Below are 24,125 nucleotides of genomic sequence, written 5' to 3'. Positions count from 1 at the left end.
GCATTGATTTGGCTGCTGTGTTTGTGCATGTGCGCGCGCATGTGTGTGTGTGTGTGTGTGTATTCACCCAAACAGCATAGCCCTTTGCACATCTCCTCTTAATGATGATACAATACTACTGTAATGTCATGGTAATAATATCTGTGTTGCCGTGGTAACCGCTCTAAAACCTATAAAAGCCGTTTTCCCGCTCGGGTGCAGGACTTCGTGAGGACGCATCTGCCCGCCCACACCCGATATTAGACGCCAATAATAATCCTAATAATAAATCGTAACTATAGTTCTGTGTTTGTCTCTCTCTTTTAAACTAGACTCTTCTCTGTACAAATTCAGCAGACGTATGTAGACACGCACACACGGACGCGAGATCACGTTCTCAGAATAGAATCTATATATTTACAATATATATTCTGTGGTGCAAAAAAGGTATAAGACGTGCTCGGTGCGTCTCTGCTGTACAAAGCGGCTCAACCAAAATGCCGTTTTTTTTTTTCCCCCCCAACTTCATCTTGCTGCTGCTGCTGCAATTTCCTTATTTCCCAATTTTTTTAAATATATATATATATTTCTACCGTGCCGGAACGTAAAATGTGCAAAAAGCATTTACGACCTAAAATCCACCAATGTGTGGAGCCATTATTTTTTTCTTCCTCAACTAAAGCTATAAGTGAGAGTTTCCCGGCTGATAAATGGCCGTCAACAACAACAATATTCACAGTGGAGAAAGCCATTAGAAGTGAATGTACAAAAGGAGGAGAAGCTTGATGAATTATTCCCTCGGTCCTCATTTGAGCAAGGGAAATACAAGTCAGGTAGGCTTAAGCCACTTCCGCTACTTCATATCGGTTTTGTATTCAGGCCACACTAAAAAAAAATTATAAGTTAAAACGTAAATAAAATATAACGAGGGTAACTAGGCAGATATGATTTTAGGTCAAGAAAAAAAATCTTAATTTCATTAGAATTAAGTCGTATTATTGCAAAACTGATTTTATAATTTTGTGTGGAAAAAGTTGTAATATTACTAAAGGTCATCAATTTTAAGACAAAGAAAATGATGTCACATCATGGGAGTAGTATTGCAAGTCAAACATTTACCACGAGAAGTCCTTATTTTATGAGAACGTTCACTTTCAACTTTGCTATTCATAAAATTAGCTTTTTTCTTTAAAAAAAAAGAAAAAGTGACTGTTAGGACTTCATTTTTTGTGACACTTCAACTTTTCCTCGAACCTTTTTGTAGTTTTCAATATTTCCTATTTGGCCCGAACACTGCTTGTTAACACAAAAACTAGTTTTTGTGACCTGACCTGTTCTCACGAAGGTGTATGACAAAAATTGTGCACAAGGAGAGGAGACATCTTTGTACCGTTCCTTTTTATGCACGTCTGCTTGTTTTTCTGCCGTGAAGACGTCATGAGATGTTTCAAGGAACAACTGCAGCCATAAGCAGCTTTCTTCTTTTTCCGCAGTACATAAGAACAAAATAATTGCAGTCCCGAGAAGTGAGATTTATTGTGCTGAGATTCGAGTCCTTTTTCCTTTTCTTTTTTATCGTCCAGTTTTTCAAATCGCAACCTTGGTTTTCTCGCAGGGGTGGGCAAAGTAAAGCCCGTGGGTTGCAAGCAGTCCCTGTCATTCTTAAATCTGGCCCACCGAGCATTTGCGGTATGATATTGGTTGGACACATATACGGCTTTTTTCCCTAGGGTTGGTCTTTTAATTATGTTTTCATTCATTATAGATTTTATTTTTAAGTTTGTGTACATTATTTGTTGCATTAAATTAGCTATTTTTATCCTAAAAGTGGCCAGTTAAAATGTATTTATTGTATGATTAATATAGAATTTTTGAATTGATTTATTGAAAATAATAAAAAAACTAAACAAAAAATACAATACAAAATGCTGATAAATATTCTCAACAAAACAAAAAACTAATAGTTTAAAAACAGCATGAATTTAATTTAATTTAATAAATATAACAGGTTAAAATTAAATAATTTTTAAATAACATATTTAAAATTCCTTAAAATAGTTTATTAATAATAAATATAAGAATTATTTTTAAAAAATGCAAAAATATAAGCTAAAAATATTTTTTTTACTCAATTAAATATTTTAATTTGTTCAAATCAAATGAATCTAATATATTTTTATTACTTAAAACACATCAATATGACTAAAATTGAATCATTAAATAATTGCTCCATCAATTATGTTTAAATAAGTATTAAATAAATATTTTACCGAAAATACAAATATTACTAAAAATTCAAAATGTAGTGGTTACTTGGTTTCAACATTTGATCTAAACATTTGACTTATTGTTTTTTTTTGTACCTCAGCTGCAAATGAGCTGATCCATTTGTTCATTTTACAAATCAAATGTGCCCCTTGAGCACATACGTTTGCACACCCCTGCTTAATGGGAATCTTGGCGCTTTTTGGGGGCTGCCCCCTGAGCACAAACAGTCCAAATGTGTTTTGAAGATGGTTAAACTGGGAACTGATATCCTCAGCGAGCACTTCAATTGTCTTTACAAAACGGCATCCTGACAACTCCAGGTTTTGGGCCATAGTGGGGAGAGGGGGGGTTAGCGGCAAGGCAGGAGGGTCATAGTAGCTGTTTGTGTGTTTTGTGCAGGGTGGTGGTGGGGGGGGAGGGGTTGCTCAGACAATGCTGCGGGAGCCGCTGGAGTTGCGTCTGCGAGTGAGCGGCATAGTATGGTGTAGCGGCATGGGCGAGTCCGGCGGGCAGAACTGGTGCGGGTGGTTGTATGGGGGCGGGGGCGGCGGCAGGGGGGGTTGGGGCCCGTCACCCTGGACGTGGACAGGCGTGGACATGGCCGAGCGCAGGAGCTGATGGGCGGCCGGCCCCTGGCTGAGGAAGGCCTCCATGCGGCCCCGCCCACTCTGGTCCACAACGATGACCTTAACGATCTGCTGACACTGGATCAGCGTCTCCGGGCGGAGCTCCCCGGCCGGGGCGGGGCCCAGCAAGGCGGGCGGGGCGGTCAGGGCCAGGGGGGTCGTCGGCTCAACGCTGGGCGGGCTCAGTTGGTAGGTCTGCAGCCTGTTGTGAATTGACACCTAGTTTAGGAACAGCCAGAGAACGCACGGGGAGTTACCAGCCTGAACGCAGCCTTACGCAGCCCTCTGGTGTGACACGCACGGGGGCATGCAGGCATGCACGGAGGTGGCGTGCAGTCAGCGCGTGCGACACACACACACTTACGCTTTCTCACCGTTACCATCATTGTATAGTATATTTCTTATATTATAAGGCTATTAAATCACCGATTCATTTGGGCGCCCGATTAATTAGTCAGCCCCAAAACGTCAATTTAAGCCAATACTGTTTAATATCCTGACGCTAAGAATACTTTTAGAGGGGAGGGGTGCCCAAAATATTTTTGGGCTTGCTCTTTATCTACAGTAAAATCATTTAAAACAATATCCAAGTTCTCACTACCTGGAAAGAGTTACGAGAAGTGGGTGAGGGTTGTTTTGCGGGCAGGTGAGGGTGGGGGGGGGTAGAAGATCGAGAAATAAAGTGACACCGAGGGCGTGGTGCCTCCCTAAAACACTGACATGTCTCAAAAGGACTGGCTGAGGCAGGAAAAAGACACACGGTGAAAAGAGCAACAAACGCACACACAGGCTAGAGGCTAGCTTATGTTTGCCTCGTCAAGGCTTAGCAACAGTTGATGAATGGATTTTATTTTTTCTCCGGAGCCAGAGTGGCTGATCCACTCGAAGGGCCTCCAGGCCGCCTTTGTATCCTTAGTGAAGAGCCTCAGGCAAAGCTTTTCACTTTTTTTTCGTATTATTATTATTGTTAAAGCCAAGCATGACTTATTGAGTCACACACACGCCGCCAACATTCAGAGAAGCAGTCCCACGGAGATGAACAAGCACACACTTACCTGAGGGAGACAAGAGTAGTTTTGGCACTCACCTCCACAGCGTTGTTGTTGCCGCTTTTATCGTACACGTCCTGTTGACCTGCCGGAGCACAGGAGAAATCAACAGGCGTGCATGAAAATATCAAAAGCGCTAGAGGAATTTCCCGATACCTCCGCCAAGGCTTCATTCAGGATTTGTGCCAGTCAATGAATGGGCGAGAGAAACAGTTGAGTTGAACCCTTTTGTACGTTATTATTAATTCATACATTATTCGTGCCCTCGCTATATCGCATTTTTCAGATGTATTTTTGGGCTACCTCGTCAAATTCAGATTTATTGAGGTATTTAACAGATTGATAAATATAAGAAAGGTTCAAGAAAAACAAATCTCCATGGCAGAGGTTTGGTACCGACATTTGAAAGTTATATTTGTTTGTAGGATTTGTGAGCGTGTTGCAGATATTATGCGTAACCTTGACAGCTAATAGCTACAAATACCGCCGACGTGCACAGTAATTAAATTAAAATATTCCCATCTTTCTAGGCTTCTAATCAGCACTAAGTAGGGAAGCTGCCGTTTTGAGGGAATGTTTTTTTTTGTGTGTGCAACGAAATGCTTCAGCAGTTTGGGGGTTTAAAAATATATGCTTATTTGCGATTCTCTAGTGAGCGAGATAAGGAGATTTACCACGACGTGTATTAGGGCTTAACGTTTTTTTGTTTGTTTTTTTTTTAAATACAAGATTGACCTCTCTGTAAATGCATAGCAACTTTTATACTTTTGTAGCAGCACAAATTTGAATTTTTGTTTTTTAAGAAGTTCAATACAACTTCAATGAAGAATTTGTGAGTCACATGACAGCGCCATAAGTGCATAAACTATAAAAAATGATTGAATGGATTTTAGTCTGCACCTGAGGGCGATCCATGTCCCGTGTGTGCGTCCACTTGGCCGCCATTTGTGTGTATGCTGTGAGGCGGGATGCCCTGTTGCCTCTCCAGTTCCCCTTAAAAATACAAGAAAACAAAAAGTAAGAAAACGAGTACTATATGTACTTCTACTAAAGTACAGCATGCGAGTACTTGAACAATCTTCGCAAGCCTTACACTGAATATGTATGTGCTCCATCTCGTTGACTTCGGAAATGGCCTCTCGTAGCTCTTCGGCAAATTTCCGCAACTCCTCCCCACTTGGCGAGCAAAAGCTGACCAGCTGCTTCTTCTCGGAGGTAAACGGGCTCAGCATGGTGACGCCATGGGCGTAGTCTGGTGTCGAGACAAAAACAAAAGTCGTTGTGTATGTATTCATGGAGGATTTCTTCAAAAGTCCAATGTTTGAAATGAGACAGGAAGTCGGCCATTTTGATTTGAAGTGGCCATTTTGGGAAAACTCCTTTAACCCATCAGTATGGGAAGATTTTACCTCTTGGCTCAGTCCATTTTGGATCTAGCGCTGGGTTAGTTATTGACCCAGTTTTAAAAAGGCAAGCCAAGGCATCACTATGTTTATAGCTTACATCATGCAGGCGCATCTGATATGTACAAGTGTGAATTTATTGTACATTCATTGCTGAAGAGATGAAACTGCATTCCCAGGAGACCCATCGCTTTGCAGAAGGTGTAAGAAGCCGAGCTTTTCTTCTTGGGGCATAGCTTCAGGATCTGGAGACGAACCCAAAGACGTTTGATACGTAAGAAAACCTGCTCGACTGAATAAAACGACTTGGAAGCGAAATGCTGATAGGCACACATGTTTTGGAGCGTGCTCACCAGGAGCAGGTCGTTGAAGAGGAAGACCTCTCTCTGGAGCTGTGATAATTTCTGTTTATGAGGTTTATTGGCATCTGGAACCTCAAACAGACGGCAGCAGCACACCAGACGTCTGTGAGGTACGGCCAAGATCTGCACAGGGACAGTGAAGGAGATAAATTAGGGGATTTTACAAAGGTCGTCACTTCTGGGTCGCTTGGGAAGTCAGAATATTTTTCCAAGGCTTACAGTCTTCAGACCAAGGATGGACTGCTCCACACGGCTCACATAGGTGACATGGTCCTCATTGGATCGTAGCTCTCTTTGTTGGATTCTTTCATAAATGCCAGCCACCATCTCTCTGGGGATATCTGCTCCGTCGTCCACACCTGAAGAAGCAGCCGTGCCCCCCAAAAAAAATATATGAGCATGGCTCACTGTGAACAATATTACTTGGAAGGCCAAGACCTTTTAAAAAAACGTATTTTCCATCAACTGGGAACTCGTGAGATTGTGAGAGCTTGAGCTATGAGGAGGAGGAAATAAGTGTTTGACGAAATTGTTTTGTTTACTGGTTGCTGCCTGCGAGGATATTGATAAACAGCGGACTGTCTCACAAAAAATACAGAGGTCGTTTTTTTTAGCTTGGGAGCTAACTAATGCTAGCTAGCCTAAACAAATCAGGGCTGACAGATGGACAGAGAGACAGATAGATGGATGAGACTGTTAAACGGGTGTCCCTGCAGTGCCGGTCAAAGCCACACCATGCAGGATGGCCACACTTAATCACGACGTTCTCTTCGCCCGTTTCCATGACAATGAACTAACTGCCCGGAAGCCGCTGTTGACTGAAGAAAAAGTGTTGTTGAGCAAAGGTAAATAGAAGTCAAAGTGCTGCCGGCCCAAGCGGAGGTGATGGGATGCATTTGGAAAATACCGGCTCGTATCGTTAAATCGCAATGAGCCGGAATTAATTGGCACAGTCTTTGGGGCAGAACTCGAGGAGCTGAGGATAAATCAGACATGGAACACCAGGAGAGCGAGGAGAGGTGTTCGCTTGAGGTGCTGACTTACGGGCCGTAGAAATGACTGTTGTTCATTTTCAACGCCGCTACGTCCCAGTTATAAGAGGGTGTGCACACTTATGCAAACACATAATTTCATGACTGTCACCTCTGAGGTTGCGTATGAAGTCGTCGAGACCCATCTTGCGCTGCGGTTTGATGTTGGGCGAGTACATGTCAGTGTTGAGGAGGACCACAGCGAAGGCCAGGATGAAGATGGTGTCGGGGTTGTGGAACTGCTGCACCACGTCGGGATTACACATGCAGTAGCGCTGGCTGAGTGCACATCAAAAAAATATATTTCAGTCAAAGATCGGCATTTTTTTGTGCCTTTCTAAATATTTTATTCCGTCCACGTTGGTATAAAACGATACTCCAAAATTCTTTCATATTCAGCCGAGCTCTCTCGACTCCCACCTGCAGGCTTCCACCGCCTCTAAAAACCTTTTTTTGTGCTTCCTGAAGCGCAATCGAATTTAATGAAGTGGCCTCCTGACTTCATGGCTTGTGGCTTTATGATGATTATGACACATTTTCACTCTCTTCTGATTTTAAGATATGGATATTGTGAGCTGGTTCGGATATGAGGGAAGGGCGCAATATCGGAATTTCAGAGTGTGTGCTTTCGAAAGACCCATGAAGATAATTATAAGGGGGATAATATGGAATATAATTTTTTAGATACAGACAGTATTCAAAATATAAGGCAAGGTTGTGGTTAATGGCGTCTGATAATTAGTAGCGGTTGCCATTAATGGCGCTGAAAGGCCGCATTTGACAGTGCAAAGCGGTTTGCGCCATCAGTGAAGTAACACTCCTCTCGTCACGTTGGCTGGCACGAGCATGATGAGATGTTGCACTTTGTCTGCTCTCTCGCTGCCCGCAGGCTTGTAAATGTCTCCCTCGCGCCTCCCCAACTCCTTGACTGTCACTTGCGCTTACACACTGGTGCATTCTGGGAGTCAGAGGGGCTTTTAGCGTGGAGGCTATGGAGGATATACACTTGTTTGTCTTGTTTGTATTTAGCACAAACGATTTAAAACTTTTTTTTTTTTTGTACGATACTGCAAACGAAACATTTTCCTGCCGGTTTCAGCCAGTGAGCAAATAACATAGCAGCGTCCCGACTCATTTACTTGACGTAATATGCGGGAAATATTCATAGGGAGAGGCGAGCTCCACGATTCTACACACACGCTGTGAATAAACAGCAACATCGTACGTGTTTTTTCGACGTCATTCTTGGCTGGCCATCTTATGTCAGCAGTCTGTTTCAACGGCGGCCTGGCATCTTCACAAACATGAAGGTTCGCACGCCAGCTGGCACAAAGAATCCTTCGCCACCATGGCAGCGCGAATGACATAACGTGTTACGTAACACATCCCGATAAAACCCGTTGTGACCTATACTCGCAAAATGTAGTCGGCCATCGCCGGTGACAGATGTGTAATGGCTCGGCGACATGTGATGAAGCGTTCTTATTGGCCTTCGAATGAGCAAAGAAGCGTGAAATGATTATTTGCTTTTCCTTCCACTGCCTTTCATCTGTAAAGGGCACCGAATATACACAATGCAAGCTAGGCTAACCGAAGCTAACACATTAGCAAAGTCATAATTATAGATGCTAATGCTAATAAACTAGCGCTCCAGAGTATATTTCAAAATGACTGTTGTCGTAAGGATGCGTTTGTTGTGATTTTAAAAGAAAGACTTCATCTCCTTGCACAAAAGACACGCACAGAATATTACGTTGACTCTGGCACATCTATAACACTAAATCACAGCCGCAATTTTTCTCAAATTTGCCCCCGTGAGCAATGTGTGGACACATCCAGGACGCTTCAAGGACAACGCTGCAGAGTAAATGCTTTTGCTTTTTACCTATAAACTCGGGAGCGCTATAAAAGCAGGATGCATACTACACTTAGTCTCTTGAAGAGAAAATATGATCGAAAAGTGACTTCAAAATTGCTTCTTCCTGTCCACCCATCATGTGTGAATTCATAAATCCAAGAAAAGCTTTTGTGAGCTGCCTCGTTACTAAAATGTATATATGCGAGTGAGTCATTCAGAAATGTGATGGAAGACATAATCGACATAATGCTCAGCAGCTAGCCTAGTCTAAATTATGCTGTTTATGAACCACCAGGGGTCAGGGGTTAGGGTTAGGCAAAAGCTTAGCAGAGTTTCATCCTTGTCGTGTTCCACATTAGCTCGCATTAGCTCGTATTAGCTAAGTAATCCTGACCTCTTCTCTGCTCTTTCTTCTATCCATCCATTTTGCTGAATCTATTTAAGTGGACCGAACTCCAGACTTGCCTTTATACCGAACAAAAATAAATTTCCCAAAAATCCACAACATATCGGCTGAATCGAAATCACACAGAACAGATCCAAACCTAAAAAAACAATGTGTCGCCAGGAGGTTGTTGTGAAGTCGAGAGCGTCTATTTTCGTACACTCACAGATCTGCATCTTTTTTTTTTTTTTTTTTGCGGGGTGTGTAATTGTCGAGTTCACCCGCGGTTGCAGGCAATCAGTATAATTTGTTAATGATACCAAAGCTTTGCTCTCATCACAACCTGTCACCAGCAGCTCTCAAGCACTAAAAGCCTGTTAAAGCGTCTCTCTGGATGTAGATGTCTGATAGCCCCGAGGCTAATGACATCAAAGATACTCTTGTCAGTTTATTTATTATTATTTTTTTAAATATTTTCACTTAATACTGAATAATGTAAACACCGGTCGCTAGCGGCAGTACAAAAAAATCCAAGGTGCCCTTTTGGTTGTGACCTTCTGCAAAATATTCCGCTCCAAGCGTCTCACCTGAAGGCCTCAATGAGTCTCTCCACCTTCTGCGCCTCCCCTTGCACCCGCACGTGAGCCTGGAACTTCCTCAAGGCCTCGTCCAGCTCCATGCCCGAGAAATCCATTTCGTCCACCACGCAGCTGCCAGCGAATGAACACAAAAGAGGGCGGGGGGGAGAAGAAACAATTTAGCAATGTAGTAGGGGCAGCGTGGGCACTTGGGTCCAAGCGAATACACACACACACACACACGCTGATGGCAAAACCTTCCTCTTACAGTCATACTTCCATTACTGAAGCGCTGACCTGGAAGACATACACACAAATAGAAAGTGGAATATGATGACAGCAGGAGATAGGAGAGTCACATAATGACATTCAAAGGAGTACATGAAAGGCTTACAATGTGCCAATGGCAGCAGCACATACATAAATACATGTGTGTGTGTGTTCGGGGGGTGGGGGGGCAGTGACCTATTTCAACAGTTTCTCCAACAACCTCAGCAAAAAAAAAAAAAAAGCTAGTCCCTCCGTGTTCTCTGTATGCCGGCTAGCACTTTACTACCACTGAGCGGTCCAGAAAAAGTGTAGTTCTCACGAGAACGACGTGGATTTTTTTTTTTCACAAAGAATAAAGCGGCAGCGGATGAAGTTGTGTCAATTGAGCTAACATTTGCACATTTGAAATGTGTACACTTAATATGAAGTACATTTGAAAATCTCAAAGGCACTAGATGGAGATATAATGTCATATGTGTATTTATTTTGTGGTTTGAATTATCACTCCAGGTGGCCTTAAAGCAAGGGAGGTCATATTTAGCTCTCATCTTTTCAGCTTCCATTGTGAAATTTCTTTTCATATTTTTTTTTCACGGTTTTGCAGTAATGCTGCAGACAAATCACAGCTCATACTTGACCCTGAAAAACAAAAAGCTCTTAAGATCCAAAGTAGCCCCTCCTCCTCTTTTTATGACTCTGCAAAATGACAACTCCAAACTTCCAAAGTTGCTTTATTATATGATTTTATATATATGCCTTTTTTTTTTTTTTGGGTCAAAATAGAGCAGCTTTGAACGTGTCAGTGAGTCCTGGAGGTGCTCGAGACTGATTTAAATCCAAAGACCAAAGTAGCAGAGCGGGCGCTAATGTGACTCTCGGGTGTAAAGTATCTGACGAGAAATGCTTTAGCGTCTGTGCTTATTATTTGCTGCTAGCCAGAATATCAGCGTAGCTGTCGATGAGCAAGTCAATAAAAGTGGGAAGTGCTAAACCTGCAAAAGGTCTTGTATAATTCATGGCTCTGGCCCAGCATCATAACATCAGCGTGAATGATGTCGCTGATAAAATGTTGAAAGGAAAGGTCGCTGTTGAATGATGGGAAATGTAGGCTTTGTTTCCACAAGCTCTGCACAAAACTCAGCAAAAAAATATATATATATTTATTTCAAGAACACTGAATAACCCCAAAAATATTTGTGGGGGGATTTATGAGTTAAAAGTCATTTTACAAAAACAGGGGTAGTAGTTTTTCTGAGAGGAAAGTTTTAATATTAAAAAAACAAACTCAATAATGTACAAGAATAGAAATTATGGTAATAAGTGACAAAAAAAAGAGGCTTTTCCTTTTTATCAAAAACTTTAAAACTGTACAGATAACCGGGAAAGACCGAATAAAATAAAATAAGCTTTTGTAACAAAAATTCATGACTAGTCATTCTTTATCTGTCTTTGAATAGGCTTTATTTTGTTGCTATACTTTTTCTTCTTCTTTTTTTTGCTTCTGATCTTTTTCAATCCCCACTGAAACATTTGAAAGATGGCAAAGGTTCAATTGCTTGAAAAGAAACCCATCTAATGGCCTAGAAAGATTCTAGAAAGCAATGTGAATTATTTATATTGAATCTAAAGTTGTCTCCGTTGGGGGAACCAAACAAACGCAAGCAACTCAAATATTCTATTTAAAGCTACATGTCCAAATATTAGATATTGTCAGCAAGAAAAAAAATCAATAACAACATGATCCATGCATCAATTGGTAAATTTTATGGAAAAGGATGGCGACTCACTCGAGAACGTCTCTGTTGAACTGCAGCTTGCTGTTGCCCAGAAACTCTCCAATCATCTGCCTGCTCAGCCCTTTCCTCTGCAGCAGAAAGTGAGCCACGCCGATAGCCGTGTCGGGGACAAAGCCACGCGTGATCAGGAAGTGAATGCCTTTCTCCGGGTTCCTGTCACCGCAAGATAGCAATTGTTGAAACACGATGTTATCGTGACATCATCAAAACTATTTATATATATTTATCTAATTTTTAATAATACCAAAAACAATAAAACAAACATGAATTTTGCATATTTATATTATATTTATATTATTTTATGATTTTTAATAATACCAAAAACAATAAAAAAATAACTAAAAATAACAAATTCATCAAATATAGTCAAAAAATAATCAAAATAAATACATTTGTGTCATGAGAAACGATACAAATAAAAATAAGAACAATGGAAATACATGTTACGCTCTCAAAAACTGTATTGGACTCTTGCTGTTCTTAGTTAACATTTATGAAATATTAACAACCCATTTGAAGCTGTTTCATAACACTTCATCAGAATATAATGTCGGCGCTCTTTCGCAAGTGCTCGACGATTCAAAAGGATACTTATGCAGTGTGTGTGTGTGTGTGTGAGAGAGAGAGAGAGAGAAAAGAAACTGCTTCTGGAATAAAGAAAAATTAAAATGCGTTCATGCTCAAAGCTGTTAGCTGACGACTCGACCAGGTCAGAGCGGCTGCCAGCCGAGCGCGCTCCTTAATCAACTTTAATTTGCAATAACTAATAGTAATGATAAGAAGTAAAGGCCAGTGGTGCTCTCCCTCAATTTATGGCTGCTTTCACATTGTGCATGCTCCTTTTTTTTTTTTTTTTTTTTTTTTATACCTCCTCCATCGCCTCGATGCCTTTGGCTTTATTTTCTTGTCGGTAGTGGGCCCCTCCCGCAAAAAAAAAAACAAAAAAAAAAAACTCCCAAGGCAAAAAGTGTACTTTGCACTCACACGTTGAAGAGGTTTAATCCAATGCGATAGAGCCGTTTACGATGTGTGTCGGTGGAGAGGGTGGGCGAACGGCAGGCCGTCGGATCCTGGCATCGATCCCTGGGCAGGGAGACCACCAGAGCCTGCAGGGCATCGGGGCCGCCGCCCGTCGCCAGCTGCTGCGGGTGGGTGTAGTGGTACTGCTGGTACTGGGTGTAAATCTGGGCGGGCTGCTGGTCGGACTGGGCCGAGGTGACGATGGCGGCGGAGGTAGACGTGGAGGTCGACCCGGCTTTGTCCGAGATGCCGTCGCCGTACGGGGCGCCCCCCGGGAGCGGCACGGCCGAGCCCCTCCGCGACCCCGGGTCCAAATTCTCCAGCTCCTCGCTGGGAGGAGGCGCCGGGAACTCGGGCTCCTCGCCGGACTCACCTCCGACGAAGCCCATCCCGCTCAGCGAGGTCTTCCTGCTGCCCGCCTCGCCGCCGGCGTTGCCCAGCGAGGTGGTGGTAGTGGTGGTGGTAGCGGACGAGATGGTGTAGGAACTATTGCTGTCGATGTGGACGGTGACGTCCCTGAAGGCCATGAGTAGAGAGCTGGCGCTGCGAGGGAGGCAGGCGCTCTCGGCGGCCGCACACAGGGCCCCGGGATCCATGAGGAGGCCTTGGCCCTCCGAACCTTCGGATACGCTCCAACCGCGGAGGGCCTCATCTATCGACTGGGCAAGCGAGTGAAGCTGAAAGAACAAAAATTTGTCACGGGGGAGTCGCAGTAAGCACGACTTGCCTCACAATCAGAAGATTTGTCTTGGAATCTCAGGTGGAACATCCCCAAAAAACATTTTTTTCTCTGCATTGATCGCCTCAGAGTGAGGAGATCCTCGTTAAAATCATTGTCGGGAAATCATTATGGTTATTTGAAGCCTCTTAGATGTGAATGTGAGCGTTAGCCTAAAGACAAAACGAGCTTTTAAAAATGGATGGATTTTTTTGGTCACTTTGACACATTAGGATACTCTGCACATTTTAAAAGGAACATTTTAATGTCTAATAGAGATAAAGTACAATGGAGCGACGTAAATGGTCTCCTATCGGAGCAGGTTAGCTAATTATCTGCATTTTGTGAGACCGATGGGTCCAAATGATATTAGATCATCTGGTAAAACAAGATATATAGTTATTGAGTAGATCCAGATGTCTACTGGGAGCTGCTCCAGCTCACCATAATGAGGATGAGCAACCTTGAAGATGTGCGACGCAAAGTTGTTTGTCTTGATGTGCCTTGTGATTGGCTGGCATGAGTCCACTGCTTTCTCTTGCCAAAAAGTAAGCTGGCAAAAGCTCCAGGTCATATGTGACCTTAATGAGGACATCGACATCGTCCATCGGTTCCAATGTGACTTTGTTTGTTGACTGGCGACCAGCCCGGGGCGGACCCCGGAGAAGGAGGATTTGAATTTCTGGTATTCAAACAGACTCACTTGTTCGGAAAAGCAGTCCTCCAGCTGCGAAAGCGAAGGTCCGGGGCTTTGAGAGGGCGGCGCTCCTGAGCTCGGAGCGGTGGCCGCTGCCGGGGCGGACGCGGGAGACGGCGGTAGAGAGGTGGAGCGACACGGCGGCGGAGGAGGCGTCTTGGAACGAAGCGGAATCTGCCCCCCTCCCGGATGGAGAGAGTAACTGTGTCTCTGGGTGCTATTGCGGGCTCGTCCCGAGGGGCTGGGTTGGCGCAGGGAGATCCGGCGCGGTAGCTTGCTCTCCGAGAGCGAGTTGCGGATCTTTTGGAAATTTTTGCTGAGCTGGTACTGACGGAAAGCGGTCTGGATGCGGCGGGCTGCCCGTCTGGCGATGAGGTGGCCTCCGTACTTTTGCTCCAGGTCTTCTATCTGGAGCGAGAAGACGATGTTTGTGTTGGATCTCATTACCAGGCGTGCCTAATGAATTGTCCCCCCCCAAAAAAGTTACCCTGCCAAACTTTCCAGCAAAGAAGACAAATCAGAGCGATAAAGAAAAGGAGGACAGCCGACGAACACCCCGCGAAAAAATGTGCGCGCACACAAAGGCCGTTATTAGCTGTTACCATGGCAACCTAGCATCTTTCATGCTCCTGTCGCTGTGGATGTTGAGATACTGGTGTTCACTTTTTTTTCGCTCTCTCTTTCATGTCAACAGAGACAGAAATAGATCTGAATGGGTTTCTTTTGCGGCACGCAATGTCATTCTCACCACCCCGACTCCCACCATCGACCCCCCCCCCCTCATGCTCAAAGACAAATGTCGCTCCGTCTCCCTCCCGCCAAGGGCGAAAAATACATTCCGATATGAGGGCCCGTCAGGGACATAATTCAAGATTACTAGACCCCCGTCGTTATTCACGGGGGATAGAAACCAAGTTGGCCTGTAAATAGCAAAAATTTTACGTAGAATTGATTGTATGTCAGTATGTTACCTTTCAGTTTGATGTGTGAGATTATTTGAGTAATCCCGAATTACCATGTGCCCGGAGAAGGGCGTACCTGTTTGTTTTTGTTTTCCAGGGAGATCTCATAGTCACTGGGCCCCTCCCGCTTGGCTGTGGTGCCGTCCGCGTCCCGTCCTCCCGAGGACGAGCCGTCCTCTAGGCTCAGCAACCGGCCGCTGTCGTGGGAATAAGAGCCGATAGTCATCAGCGCTCGCCTCCGTCCGTGACCTTCACAACACATCTGTGGAGTGTGTGTGTGTGTGTGTGTGTGTGTGTGTGTGTGTGTGTGTGTGTGTGTGTGTGTGTGTGTGTGTGTGTGTGTGTGTGTGTGTGTGTGTGTGTGTGTGTGTGTGTGTGTGTGTGTGTGTGTGTGATGAGCAGCAGGTGGGAAATGACTGCAGTAGCTGGAGGCCATAGCAGGACACAATTTCATCACAGTTTGCAGCAGAAATTTATTTAAATCTTCTCTCAAGCCTTTATCATGATATTATAATCATAATAAATGTGTTAAATTATGTACAGTCCTATTATGTATTATGATTTATTTCATCTATATTTTGACTGGAGAAAAAAAAATCTGGACTGACCATTCTAATCTTTTGCACAGGGCATCGTTTCGTTGAATGGGAAGCATAGTGGTTAAGCAGTTGCCACATTCGCCTCGCGATCCAAGGTTCCGAGTTCAATTCTCAGCTCCAACTTTCTTGGGAGGAATTTGCAGGTTTGGGCACCAGGACATAACTCGTATTTTATCTTTGTATGTCATATTTGTTGCTAGGCAACATTCACCATGTTTACGTTACCTAATAAATATCTGGATAGCATACCTTACAATAATAAAATGGAATCAAATATAATAATATAAAATTTTATGGAAAAAAATGCACTCATATATAGTTGCATCTAATGCTGCGGTGTTAATTATAGCAAGAAAATGTCTGCATGCGCTTGCGACACAGTGAGACAATCGCCTCAAAGTCAAACGTGACTTGCATAAAAAGTAGCGAGAACTTTATCAGCTTCTGCAGATATTTCGAAAATAATCATCTGTAATAGAGCTGAGGCTGAGGAAAATTAAAAATATATACTATTGTGAATAGTCTAATTTAATGCCGCTTTGACGTGGTTCATAGTGGCTGTCTTCAATAATTCCCCCGTCCTTCGTTTTATTTAATTCAAGGGACAAATATTCTTCATCACGACTGAAATCTATCAAAGGGGAAAATGAGGTCAGGGCGATTCCAAAATTGATTTGTGGATATGTTAAAGGAGTCATGCTACTTTTTTATTTATTTATATTTTTATCTTAAAAGTATTTTGAGATTAACCAGTCTGGATTTTTACTTTTCAACGCTTTGGGCTAATGCTAATTTCCACATTTGTTTAGCTTTTAGCTTTGTCACAATAGTATTTCCGTTCTCGTCTATCCATCACTTGAAAATATCGGATTTTCACTCCGTCTAGCCGGCGAGCCATGGGTGAAGAAATTTAATTGTATTTTTTAGATTAGCAAAACGAAAAATGAAAAACAGGCCGCCTCCTGACACAATATGGGGAATACACACAATTCCCCTAAAAAATTAACTTGGTTGTGTAATTTCACACTCGATGGTCGGGCACGCACTCCAGAGATCGGCCAATTTTTATACAAGTGATTCAAATGGCAATTTTCCATAACGTGTCCTCTGTGAGCTTTGAGCATCATTTGACAAATAATCTATTGTGATTTCCCGCCTCCTTTTTCACTTCTTTCACTCAGGAGTGTATTCACAAGTGTAAACATGATGCACAGTGAAGGCCGAACAACAGCAAGCAGGTTAAAAATCCAATTCAAGGCCCATACGCCAAGTTCCTCTTGTTATTGTATCGTTATTGTTATCACGCCAATATTTCTCTCGCAAATAAGGCCAGTAGAGAAGCATTGTGTCTCAAATGAGCTCAAGCCAGTTAGGTTCAGTCGCAAATAGAACGGTTGCGTAAAGAGAAATCCAGAGCCGAATTCGAATACTTTAGTACATGAGAATACATTAGAGGGTTTAAAAGGCAAGAGTTGAGCAATTTATGCATCTGGACTGCAAAAAGCTTCTGTAATGCTCTGTGAGACACCCCCACTCACTCCCACTACTCAAAGACTGAGATTTGGGACATGAGGCACAAGTGCACATCTGTCAAAAAATATTTTATTATTTAAAAAAAAAAATCTGCCTGTTAATACTGTGTCAACCAATATATTAAATATATATATAAAGAATAAAATGCTTTATAAAGTTTTATAAAAAAAAAAAAGATAAGGTACAAGTGATCCCTCGCTACTTGGCGTTTCGTTTATCGTGGCTTCACTACATCGCGGATTTTTTTTCCAAATTAAAAAAAAACATTTAAAAGTCAAAATAAAACTTCTAAATTGAGGAAACGTGTCTAACCTTTAGGAGAATGTAGTATTGCTCCAAATGTTCGTTTACATTCCTTTAGAAGTCCGTTTTCGCGTGTTAGCACGATCGCGAATTAGCATCTTTCCGCTAACTCGTTAGCCTGCCCAGTACTTCTTGTTGGTGACCGTACTTCGCGGTTTTCACTTATTGTGGGTGATTTTTGGAACCAATTATGAATTAAATGATCGATTTTATGTTATTAATATTAATAAATATAATCATTATTATTAATAATCAATTACACTTCAAAATAGTATACTAATATTGCTAATTAAATTTGACATATTTAACAAAAACACTTAAAAATATTATCCATTTATATTTCATTTTCATAATATTATTTAACTATTTTAAAAAAATCTAATGTATCCCTCTTCTGCTCAAATTGCATTCGTTAATGAGAAATATATACAAGTGCAGTATAGACAACCCTGCAAACCGTTTTTTTTGCTCATGACCTTAGAGGAGAGGGAGGAAGTGTCATTATTTGTGCTCGACTGGACAAGTCACGTTAAACACAACCGTATCACGTGACACCACGCAAATGTCGGCTTCTCGTCATCGCGGCCTCCAAATCATTTATCATGTGGATGATTTCATTTTGGATGGAATTACCCCACCCCCAAAAAAAACATGCCGAATTTCTCACCGATGTAAGGCAGCAGAATGTAATAAGATCCCCCATAAGCCCCGCAAATTGCATGCTGATCTGATAAGATTGAATGTTGATACAGTGTAAGCCACTGAACACGTTCCATGCCATAGCCAATTTTAAATTGCTGCCAAATGTGTGATCTGGATCCAATCGGGAGAAAATTTGACTTGTGATCTTGTACACTCCAGAGTCCCAGCCACGGATGAAATGTTTTGGTGCGTTTCAAAATGGTCTTTTATTTTATCCTGATAAAATTCATTTGAACTTTTGAACTCATTGAACCAAGTATCCTAAATGGATATACAACGGCGGCGCTTTTCTACCTCCGCGCCATCTAATGATTTTAAATATTAAAGATGGTTTTGAAGATTTGCTATGAAAAATTGGATCCGAGAGCTCGTTCAATTATGATTTCCTTCATCCTCATTTTGAAATGTTGCATATTTTTACTGCCGCCTGTAAATCCAATTTACAATTTGAAGATAATAAAAATAAAACACCCACGCTCGACAGAACTCCCCAAATGCCAAGCAGAAGGCAAGATGGCTGGTCTTCTCGTCCCCTCGTTACTATGGCAGTGATGGCCATTGCGTCATCAGCGAGTTGCTAGGGGCGATTGGGTATTGACAGTATCGGCACTCATTTCCCTCACTGATGCCTGTGCGTTCAATAACCTTGAGGTCCTGACGGCTATTTGTTACCAAGCGCTTAATGTGGCCGCATCTGTGACCACAACCGCACACACACAAAAACACACACCATAATGTGTGCGGTCAACTGCACACAGAGCAAAATGTCCTTTGGTGTAATAATAAACCTTTGTGTAACGGCCATGTTGGGGACTTACAATGATGGCTGCCCCATTACAAACAAGGAGGCAATAAGCAAGGAGATCATTCCATTGATAGTGAGAATGATGAAAATGGAGGATGCTGATAACCAAGTAGAAACAGTTTAGCAATCATTCCAACAAAGGAGACGAATAAACGAGGTGCGGTGGGAATTTCGGAAAAATAGAAGCCATCTTACCTGGATGCGCCGCTGACGTCAACTTCAGGATGCTCGGGGGCGGGGCAACAGAATTGATGCAGCACCGTTTCGCTTCTGCGAAGCACAGAGAAAACTTGGTTTATCCCGTCTGTTTGTTTACCCAAAAAAAAATCCAGAAAAAAGACTTTCATTAAACTCCTCGGGATTATTTGGCACTGATCCCTTCGTAAATACCCATATGTGGGTCAATTCCGGGCTGAGACTGCTTACAGTGCATCCAGATGTTGATAGCCACGATGCATCCATCAGTCACGGCTGTAATTTAGCCGTGTCCCCGAATCAACGTGACAGATGGTCACTTGCAGCTATTTCCCTTCCCGTACAAGTTTGCACACTTTCATTCATATTTTAGCTACCATGTTTGAGATACCGACATAAATGACGCAATACACTTGCAAGCATTAAATCTATTGTGAATAGATTTACTAAAACACCTCAAAGATATTTTGTCCTTAGATGCTTCCCGTTGCTGCTCGTAAGATCCTCGTAAATACTTTTGATGGATCACCTCGCCGTACGGTAAAAGTCCGCTTTTTTTTCCCGCGTTTTCACGTTTGACTGCACGGCAAAAGCGTCTCCTGACTTGCGCTCGGCATCGTCTACGTGACGCAAAGTCACGGTGACAGGCAGTCAGAATCAACGGCGGGACTCACAGTGACAGTCGTAGCTATAAAAAGATTCCTTTTCTGCGCAACTTCCACATGAAGAACGCATGCATCCATTTTCTACTGCGCTTCTTTCTGTTCGGGGGTTGAAACGAGGGCTGACGTTCACTCATTTGGACTTACGGATAATTTGATGTCAAATTCTGGCCCGCGGGCTAAATTTGGCCTGTAGTGTAAATATATTTGGCCCGTGAAAACATTGTGTCAGTACTAATATTGCAAATTGTCTTCACTTTAAAAAGAAATACAGCTGTTTCTAGCAATTGTTATTACCATTCATCTTTTTAAAAATTTGAACAGTAGTCTCTGATTTCAAAAGTATTTATTCATCAGTTTGTCGTGTAGCCTGTATTTAAAATGAGCCGTTCAAACATTTATTAGGCTTGACAGTCCTACTAGCCCTCCGAAGGAAACGATGACTACGCTGCGGCCCGCGACAAAAAAAAATGACAACGCTTTGACGCTAACACGCATGTTTTAAGCAGGAGGCCCACATCTGAGATTCAAACGCCGAACCTGATGTACATGCTAAGCATCGCTTGACCGTTTCGGTGATTTCCCGTAGGAGAAATGAAGTGGAGTTCTCCCACAGAAAAGCCACTGTAAGTAAAAAAGGCAAACGTTGCTCATTAGTGAGAGAATCGTCGCAGTTTCTGCTCATTTTTTTGTCGCTTTATTTGTGTTCCCGGAGGCCGTCGTACACAAGCACGCTTTTCATTCTATGCTTTTGTACAAGGCATTCCACCTAATGGCCATCAGCACCCAAGGCGGTGTACAAATAGAGCAGGTGAATATTTTAAGGCTACGTGCCTTTTGCTGTCGGCCGGCGTTGCCATCATGCCTACGCGGCCTTGCTCTTTTGTACCGCTACTTCAAGTGCAGTATGTTCAGTCGTCTCCCGCTTTCCGGAAGCCTGGCATGCGACTCGGGCGCTCAGGATGGCGCCGCTACATTTTGTGCACCTTCCCAGACACCGCGGGATGTCCCTCAATCCCTTGGCGGAGATTGTTTGTTCGGGATAGATAAAGCGAGTAGACAGCTCGCCCAAAATGGAATTTTTTCCCTTTTCCTACGTGGTCTTCTCCCTGCACCTGAGCTGGTCCGCTCCAAAGTCAGCCCTCAAGCTCCTTCCGAGGGGGGCTTCCATCAAAGAGCGTTACTGAGCATGCATCTTCTATTTCTCGCTCCCCCTCCTGAGAATGGCTGATTACCGTTCGCTCCATGGGCTAAGTGGGCCAGATAGAGAAGGCTCAGCTGGAAAGAGCGGGAGAGAATCCTTTCTCTGAACCTCTTCCTTCTCTGCAAAACCTCCAGGGTGCATACACGTGAACCGGCAACACTGGCAACAATGCAAAAATACACAAAACACGCAGCCAAAATAAGATTACACACCAGCACACGTGTCGTTTGGATGGAGACGCGCTGATAGACGTGTGCGCTGAGTGTGCCAGGCCAACAGGCCCCTTTATTAGGAACACCACACTATCTATCTATCTATCTATCTATCTATCTATCTATCTATCTATCTATCTATCTATCTATCTATCTATCTATCTATCTATCTAATCTGTTTAGCTAGCTCGCTAACTAGCGAGCTAGCTATTTGTCTATACGTCTGCCCGCCCGTCCGTCCATCTATCCACTTGCTTTTTTCAATTTCATTTCAGGTATCATTCAGACAGTTGGGAAGCCACCATCCTCTGAGAGCTGAGGATTTGCAGCATATCATTCCATTTTCCGTGGCTGAAGTTGGAGCATTGCAAAATTGTTTTTTAGCTCGTTTTGTTGCCACCCCCCTCACCCCCACCTGCAGTTCAATACCACTTTGAGAAGCTTCATGGCCTGCACACCGCTCCAGTACAATTTATTGTTTGTCGAAACAGGATGTGTTCTTGCCTATTCGTGCATAGGAAGGCATGCAACTATCAACACAGATAAAAAAACAACAACTGATGAACTCATAGAGAAGCCGTTCGTGCAAAGGTTAAGGGTTAATGGGAACGCTACAAAAGCTCCATTCAGCGAAGGTTTCAAAGAGTTACAATATGAAGCATGACCGATTTCAAGTTGCTGAGCATCGTTATTATCCACTTGAAGCACCGAGCAGATTCCCACATTCAAAACCAAAACTAAATAGCTTTGGACACAAGCAGAAAGTACGACCTAGAGAAATGTAGTTTCAATTGTTAGCCTCTTTGCGTATTTAGAAAAATAACAAGTACAGCTAAACCGTGATTTAATTACGCCGAAACCAACAAAGTCTGAATTGAACGTACGGAAAATAGTCTCCAAAACACACCTTTGAACAGCTGTCAAAGTTTGTTGGCTTCAAAATTGGCCCCAGCACCACTTAACACATGGCGGCCATGTTAGTAGGGGCAACCGTCTTACAAACTTGAAAACTTTTTGTACTCTGAGGCATTTTAGGTCACAAAAAAGTACGTCAATTTAACGGCCAATCAATTTTGACGGATTTTTGACGGATGACCTTTTCTGACACCTCACTCTACCCTTTTTTTTTTAACAGCATTGCAGTATGTGTCAAATATGACTTTTAGAATATGCAACATGGTGCTATAGTGCCGGACCTTTGACAAGTTTGATCTAGAAGCTAAAAAAGTGTGTTCCTCTCATTAGACGAAGAAGTGGTGCACTATGACGCCAGGGGAGGTGGCGTGGTGGGGGTGCACGCGTTCACGTGGTGCACGTGCGTCTCATCTAACAGAAAACATCAGAGGCCCGTCGGATGCCCCATGAGACGAGAAAAAGCCGCACATTCATTAACAGCAGGAACAGCAACGTGGACGCATCACATCACTCACCAGGCAGGCTGCCCCCCACCCACACACACACACACACACGCTCACACGTAAGCATGCGTCACACACATATAGTACACACACTCACGCATCCACAAATCCACATCGACATATACACTAGGCTGCACACACATGGATGTATCACATGCTCGTGCATGCATTACTCACACACACACATTGCACACACAAATGTGCATTAAACACTCATGTATTTATTATAAGCACACACACACACATATGCATGCAATACACGTGTATATTACACACGCACACTTGCAGGCCCACAGCTGTTTGTTACGTAATGATCCAGTTTCGCTTTTAAATAATCCACCTCTGTATCTCTCTCTGCCCCTCACACACACGCACACACACACACTGAGTAACGCTCAATGTACGTGCAGGATATTATAATAAATTATAATAATTAAAACAAGCTTTTTGGTGAACTAAAATTAAAAAGAAAATGAGAGAGCAATGGTACACAGCAATCGAGCGCGGTAGTATTTTTTGAAAGCTTTTCTGGACCGTTTTTTTGTGTGTATGAACTCACTCGGATGTCTTGGTGAGGGCCAGCGAACGACACAGAGTAGTCGGGGTCATCGGAACCAAGGAGCGGCAGCCGGTGCAACTCCCACCGTTTTCCGGCTCGCTCTCGACCGGCGAATCGGTGGTCAGCTCAGCTGGAACCAGCTGCATGTCCCCCGGGTCCAGAGGCTCCGCGGAAGGAGCCCGGACCACCGCGGCCCCGTCGACTTGTTGTTCCGATGCGGCCGTTTGCTCCGGCGCGGGGCTCGCCGCGGAGCTCGTGGTGGAGCTTTTGGTCTGGGGGTCCTGAGCGAGGTGGAGGTGATGGAGGCAGCCCAGGTCGGGGTGAAGCTGATGGTGATGATGGAGGAGGTGGTGCGGGTACGTGGAGTAAGGATGCTGATGCTGCTGCACGCGGACATCTCGCAGGTGCCTGTTCTCCCCAATGAGCTCATCCACCCGCCGGTCCAACTCTTCGATGCGGGAGCGCTGCGTCTGGATGAGACTTTGCTGGTTCTGCACAATTGTAGTGAGCTCCCGCAGGTACAAGATCGCCTGCACCGGATTATCCAGCAGGCTGGAGCTCATCCTACACGCGAGGCTCGGACAATGGCCAGAAAGAGACAGGCAAAAAGGACGCAGAGGAGAAGGAGGATGTTGAGGGACGAGCGCTCCTTGGCGGTGTTGTTGTTTTTTCTTCTTTTGGAAGGATGCAGCGATAGTGCTCGCCTCCACTTGTGCTCCCTCCCTCCTGTCTCCCTCTCTTACTGCGCTGAGAGATGCTGAAGAGAGGAACTAGATCCAGCTGTGATCGCAGGGAGGGGGGGCAGAAGGGGAGGAGGAGGCACTGATGCGCCATTACGCACAGAAGATCAAACTTCAGGACAAACGCGCACCCTACAGGCCTCAGAGCAGAATAAATCGCTTTTGGGTTTATGCGAACGGCATGTAATAAA

The 24,125-nt window shown here is 43.6% G+C and overlaps 1 protein-coding gene across 5 annotated transcripts; it reads right to left on the bottom strand.

Annotated features, from left to right (window-relative positions):
- Positions 1–77: 77 nt before the first annotated feature.
- Positions 78–23,942, bottom strand: iqsec3b (IQ motif and Sec7 domain ArfGEF 3b). 5 transcript variants are annotated; one of them, XM_049724047.2, is made up of 15 exons: positions 23,195–23,942; positions 19,140–19,214; positions 15,079–15,199; positions 14,047–14,448; positions 12,590–13,302; positions 11,597–11,758; positions 9,549–9,671; positions 6,831–6,997; positions 5,907–6,046; positions 5,679–5,810; positions 5,471–5,570; positions 5,016–5,174; positions 4,823–4,915; positions 3,961–4,007; positions 78–3,092 (listed from the first exon to the last, which is right to left on the bottom strand). In XM_049724047.2, exons 1-15 carry the CDS (start codon positions 23,755–23,757, stop codon positions 2,673–2,675), a joined length of 3,417 nt encoding a protein of 1,138 aa, XP_049580004.1. In that variant the 5' UTR covers positions 23,758–23,942; the 3' UTR covers positions 78–2,672. The 5 variants fall into 5 exon arrangements, with proteins under 5 accessions (XP_049580004.1, XP_049580005.1, XP_049580008.1 ...); XM_049724048.2 differs by having other exon boundaries at positions 2,886–3,075; positions 23,195–23,941; XM_049724051.2 differs by having other exon boundaries at positions 2,933–3,075; positions 3,961–3,999; positions 23,195–23,941.
- Positions 23,943–24,125: the final 183 nt, after the last annotated feature.

This window comes from Syngnathus scovelli, chromosome 6, assembly GCF_024217435.2.
Source record: "Syngnathus scovelli strain Florida chromosome 6, RoL_Ssco_1.2, whole genome shotgun sequence".
In the NCBI taxonomy this organism is placed as follows: domain Eukaryota; kingdom Metazoa; phylum Chordata; class Actinopteri; order Syngnathiformes; family Syngnathidae; genus Syngnathus; species Syngnathus scovelli.
This window is presented reverse-complemented; position numbering and strand designations above follow the sequence as displayed.

Bases quoted from the DNA above. Each gene is read 5' to 3' on its own strand.
- iqsec3b (XM_049724047.2), bottom strand. From the start codon at position 23,757: ATGAGCTCCAGCCTGCTGGATAATCCGGTGCAGGCGATCTTGTACCTG. The intron at 14,449-15,078 runs GTACGCCCTTCT...TTCTCGCTCCAG, and splicing joins TGGAAAACAAAAACAAACAG to ATAGAAGACCTGGAGCAAAA. The intron at 11,759-12,589 runs GTGAGTGCAAAG...TTGCGGTGACAG, and splicing joins GGATTAAACCTCTTCAACGT to GAACCCGGAGAAAGGCATTC.